This window comes from Poecilia latipinna, unplaced genomic scaffold, assembly GCF_001443285.1.
Source record: "Poecilia latipinna isolate Pla-1442-1.1 unplaced genomic scaffold, P_latipinna-1.0 Scaffold42, whole genome shotgun sequence".
Lineage (NCBI taxonomy): Eukaryota > Metazoa > Chordata > Actinopteri > Cyprinodontiformes > Poeciliidae > Poecilia > Poecilia latipinna.
In genome coordinates, this window is record NW_015112658.1 from 716,978 (window position 1) to 722,768 (window position 5,791).

Genomic DNA, 5,791 nt, shown 5'->3' on the forward strand with positions numbered 1-5,791 from the left:
ACGGTTGCACCTTAAACAACCGAGAGATTGCTGAGACCTAATGAGTGCAATAAGCAGTGTGACAGATCTGTGAGGGTTATATCAGTGACTGCGCTGTGATCTGATCCGACAGTCTGAGTCAGAGGATTTTTCTTTCAAACGATTATCTTTGTCTTGACGCAGACTCCAGGCGTCCTTCTTCTTTAGTGCAAACACGGAATGATACATAATTTGTATTTTGGGTACCTGCTGGATAAACAGAGCTGACAGTGAAGAACTGCAGCTCCAGACAACAACAAAAAAAAAAAAAAAAAAAAAAAAAAAACCTGACGTTTGAACGCGCGTTTCGTTTAAGCATAAAATAACCTTGTCTGACACGTCTTCCTTTGCGCGCTACCATGAGGCACTTGTTTGTTTATTGCAAACTTAAATTCTTCCTCTCCGTGTCCCCCACTGCGCTCCTCTTCCCCCCTTTTTTTCATGCTGTTGCTAGGGAAGCAGGGCGTATTCGCCGCCTGCCCGCGGATAAAAACAGACGTAATGCGTAAATTAGGGGCTTTCGTCGAGCTTTTTTGCAACAGTCACGATCTTAAACCCTCACTGCACCCAATTTATGACTCAAATCCGGGAATTATCGAGCGCAAAAAGCCACATTTCGGCGCTTTTTCTCCATTACCATATATGGCAGGGCAGAGATATATCGTGCCTGTATTTAATAGGCTGGCCGCTGCCGCTCTGCTCCTCGGCTTCAGTTTATTAACCCTTGTGGTGCTGAATTATTTTTGGAGCAAGGAAAAACGTCCGCTTAATTGTTTTTCACGCCCCTTCTGCGGCAAGAAAAGTAACGAATTTGCTCATTCGGAACCAGCTGTACAGGCAGAGCGCAGTTTGCGCGCAGTAAACGGGATGATTTGCGCACAGAGGCGCTTTCTTTTTGGTGCTCACGTGAAACTCTCTTATAAATCAGTCCACTTGGTGACATTTACAACACAGAAAACAAGCTCCCCGATGCTGCGCTCTAAGCTGCTGGATTTAGATTGTCCCGATGTGGATTAAATAGCAATATTTAAACCAATAACAAGAGGGTTTTCAGGTGGCAAACGAACAGAGCGCCGTGGCAACGGATTAGTAAAGTTGCCGCAGGTAAAGCGATGGCTGCACTGCGACTCTGCAGCGTGTCAAATTAACGGTGCCCCGCATGGTGTGACTATCAGACTGTGCCTGACCTACATTTGCAAAAAAGCTCTCACGTGAAATCAAACTGAGTCCACATTTACAACTGCGGGGAGCGAGCGTCAGCATCAGTTACCGTGAAAGCAACTGTTTTTGGTCACACTCGGACTTTCACAGATTGACCACCATCTTTGTTAATGCCTTGTTCCAGAAACAATCATTTTAAGTAGTAAGACAGCAGGGGTGTAGGTAGACACAGATCTGTGCGATAAAAATATAAAGTTTGCACGCTTTCTTTCAGAATAGCCCATCAACAATTCCTGTTTTACTTCTGTGGGGAAAAAAAATGGTTCCCCACAGGATGATGCTGCCACCACCATGATCGCGATCTAACCAAATAAAAAACATTTTGTAAAATATCTATCTCAGTGTGCTCCAAAAACACAAGCTTTCCCGCATCTTAGGAAAATATAGAAGGGAGTAAAACTTTGGGGAGAGAGAAAAAAACTTTCTTATGGTCTTAATCAATGACTTTTATGCCTTCTTCAGTACAACTGGATCTCTGTGTCCAGCCATATTTTGTCCACCTTATGAATTCCAGGTTTGAACATGCGCATGCAACCTTTCTAAGATGTTCTGAAGTTTTATGGTGTTTTTATGTGCTATGTAACAGCACGCTGCTGTGTATATATATATATATATATATATATATATATATCTTTCTTTTATGTTTCACTGCCAAACAGCTGGACTTTCTTTTAATTATCCAAAGTGGATTTATGGGCACTTTGTTGTTTTATATGGTTATCTAGATCTTCCTATGGTCCAGAACAGCTCACACCGTGGCATAAGCTGTTACATTATGTTCACAAGGAGCGACTTTGCTTTCAAGTGTGGTTTTATGTACATTTTGCTAAAAGTCTTTTGCATACAGCTTCATCCATCCTCTCATCAAAATGAGCAGATCTCCTGTTTCTGCTGAGTAAACGCGTCTGCGCAGCATGGCGCTGTGTCTACCACGTTAAACAAGGAGGGTGATGTTAATGACTAGATGAGTGTAAGTCAGAGAAATTTAGTTCCCAGTTTATTTTAATAAATAATGGCAACTGGAACTGGGACCAAACGTAAAAAAAAAGTGCTTTAGGACACATAATCCAGCTCTGGACAAAACGAATATGTTACTGTGGATTTTTCCTTTTTCTCTTTTTTTTGTGCACTTTTCTTCAGATCAGGTGATAAGTTTTGAATTTCAAATCACGTCGACCGTTGAAGTCCAACTTTTGGAAAAAAAAAAAAAAAAAGAAAACTACAACCTTTCTGCAAGGTCTTCACCCATCTCCCCTCCTCCCGTCCTGACGTCACTGCACGAAAAGAGAGGCTTGCCGCTGCACCGCTGTGAATATCTCTACGCTCATTGCCAGGACCAAGGAGTGTGCAGAGAGAGGAGGAGAGAAGGAGGAGGGAATACTGTCGATTTTTTGGATCCAACTGGAAAACTACCGGGCGCGCACGGCGCGGCACGCACTGAACGGAGGGCATTTCACCGTTTTCGTCCCCCTCTCCTCCCCTCGCCGCCTCCCTGCGATCGGATCGGACCGGAGCTGAGAATGGAGCTCCCTGCCGCTGGCGAGCACGTCTTCGCGGTGGAGGGCATCGAAAAGAAGCGCATTCGGAAGGTAACCGCGGGGGGGAAAGCGACGCGTGCACGGCGTCGAAATGTTGCATCTGCTTGAATCCGAGCCTGATCCAATTTTTTCCCCCCCCTCCTCAAACCACCATCTCAGGGCAAGATCGAGTACCTGGTCAAGTGGCGCGGCTGGTCTCCAAAGTAAGTCTGAAACACGCCCGTCAAATTGCACCAGCGCAGTCATTAAACAACCAAACCAAAACATTATTAACGAATGCAAGTGTTGCATCTAGTTATGAAGGGCGTTGCGCGCACAAATCCGCGGGTGTTTATGTGAGTGTGTGTTTCAGTGGATCCGCGGATGCCTTCACTAATTTATGCGAGGGAAGGGGTTGGGCGTGGGGGTGGGGGGTGGCAGGCACAGCCATGTAATCCCGTTTTAATTATTTCTGCTCTGCCAGCGAATTTACGAGACATAGTGGTGCTAAAATGGCCGACTCGATGTTGGAGCTGAAGGAGCGTTTGGATAATACATACACACACATGCACACTCACACACATTCAATTTATGGTTGATTTTTTTTTTCTTTTGCTTCTGCGGTTGGACATCTTCATTGTTTTTATAATTCACCCTGGAAATAAGACACACACACACAAAACAACAAAAAAAAAAAACAACTATCAGTTGATTCAGGGGATCATTTGTATCCAAAGGATGTTTCTGTTTTCGCTCTGTCCCTGCTTCACCTGTCCAAGCACTGTTGAAGATACGTGGAATGTGTCCGTGGGAGGCATGTGCATGTCAGTTTGAAAAGGGAAGTTTGCACGTGACAGCCCAGCGGCTCCCTGACAGTTGTTGGCTCCTCTCCTCTCTGCAGGTACAACACATGGGAGCCGGAGGAAAACATCCTGGACCCCCGCCTCCTCGTCGCGTTTCAACACAGGTGAGCGACTCTGTGCACGGAGGTGGACTTCGGACCAGGCCGCACAGCCTCAACTTCAGCCATGACCATATAAGGGCATGGGAGGAGGGGCGATGCAATATCTCATCCTCTCCCCACCCCCCCGTACTCCCTGCTCTCTTGCCCAGGAGAGGAAGGTGGGGTGGCGGAGGGGGCTAAATACGCCGGATGTAAAGGTGTGAATTCTCAAATCAAGCTATTTGAAGGAAGGACTGGATCTGAGGGACTAGGCATGGATATTTGATATCAGAGGACCTAAATCAGAAGTTAATTAACGCCCAACCAATGCCAGTGGGTCCTGATGGGACATTTTAATAGAGAAAATGAAGTAAGAGAGTATACTGAAAAATCCTGGTAAGGAGGATTCCCATGTGGATCAAACTACAATTAGATGCCTTTGTGTTTCCATCCCAGGTGGTAATTTAGGAGGTGATCTGCACTGGAGGGCCTAATTGAAGGACAGCAGTCTGGTTGTTTATTATGGTTTTAACAGGAGGAGGAGATGGCGGTGGCGCCAACGCATGAGAGGAGAGCAGGGGTTGACTAAACAGTCTCATCTTTAAAAGAGATTCAGGGGAGAGGTCAAGCAAAGGGTTGGGACACACATTTATTTATTTAAATATGTTTATTGTTAATTATTTATTTCTATGTTACTCATTTGTGTTTTGTATGTATGTCTGTCACATACATACAAAATGTATGTATGTATCATTCCCAGCTGCTGGCTTCTCTAAATATGACAAAAACTCGATAAAGATCATTGCGTTGCAAATTAGCAACTAACGCTTTAAATCAGCCAAGCCCATGCTGCTTTGTTCGGGCACCAAAGTACAGGCAAAACTAAAATCAAGTCATAACTTAATTATAAGTGGCGTCCATCTAGCTAGTCTTTTTTAAATTTTGTTTTCGGTTCTGCTTTTTGTTGTTTCAGTAACAGCCTGACCTGTCATTGACCTTTGTCACAAATCCTGTTTTTTTTCTGCCATCACACAGCAGCAGTTGTGATTGTCTGTCACTCACTTCCCTGTCTTCCCTAAACATATTTCATGTCTGTCCGTCTTTGTGCAAAGTCATATGGGTATAAATAAATGCCTTCCCTAAATATGACATCATAAAAAACTGCTAATGCTGCACAGCAACCAGACCCACAGTGCTATGCCCAAGCCAGCAAGATGCCAGACATAAAAAAAAAAAAAAAAAAGATCCTCTCCCATCTGGACACCCATTTCGAAACTTTCTGGCGCTGACCTGGAAGTGGGATTACCTTGAACCGCCCCCACCTCCCACCCGCTGTTTCTATTTGACAAATTATTCACAACTACCTTTCAGAAGATTGCATATCTTTTCTCCAGATATTTGCAGACGGAGGTCACAGCCTCAACACAGGCCTTAAAAAAGCAAACAGAATCTCTCGAATGTTGCTTTCAGAGGCAAGAACGTCAATTAATTCAAATGCCAGTGTCACTTAATCCTGCACAACTGCATCTCGCACCGACCCATGAGGCCTCTGACATATGCTCCCTCTGTAGGCCAGCAGCCTGCTCAGGGGGCCGAGTGAAGACGCGATGGCTGGGGAAAGGAATTCGCCTTTCTGAAAAGGCTAATTGACACACACAGCGCTTCTCAACGCTTCCAGTGTACGGCTCTCATATTCCCCCGCAGTCCGCCTGCCTCCCCTGCCTGACTGTATAGCTGTGTGCTGGGATGGCTATGGAGAGCTGCTTCTGCACTCTCTGTTTCTGCGTGTGTGTGTGTGAGTGTGTAGCGGATTCCTCTCTGCTCTCATCGGATGGGGGGAGGGTGGATCCGAGTCTGTAATTGCTAAACCTTGTGTGAATAGGGGTCACCCCGTTAGACGGCGTTTTCCAAATTGCGCGCATTGCAGCGGTGGGGACTGTTTATTGTGACGATCTTCTGGCAGCTCTGGTCATTTGAACATCTGCAGCACGAGGCCGACAATGAGGGTGGGTGTCGGAGCGCGCCTAGGGGGAAGCATATTTACAGCTGGCCTTCGCCCACCTCTGCTTATTTATGAGCCAATGCTGAGTCA

The 5,791-nt window shown here is 45.6% G+C and overlaps 1 protein-coding gene across 1 annotated transcript in view; it reads left to right on the forward strand.

Moving 5' to 3' along the window:
* The first annotated feature begins 2,463 nt into the window (after positions 1 to 2,463).
* cbx4 (chromobox homolog 4 (Pc class homolog, Drosophila)) overlaps positions 2,464 to 5,791 on the forward strand; it is an 11,110-nt gene continuing 7,782 nt past the window's right edge. The window contains exons 1-3 of the mRNA XM_015048456.1: positions 2,464 to 2,828; positions 2,937 to 2,980; positions 3,658 to 3,723. Of these exons, the coding sequence (XP_014903942.1) occupies positions 2,760 to 2,828; positions 2,937 to 2,980; positions 3,658 to 3,723 (179 nt within the window). The 5' untranslated portion in view covers positions 2,464 to 2,759. The remainder of the gene's footprint in view (positions 2,829 to 2,936; positions 2,981 to 3,657; positions 3,724 to 5,791) is intronic.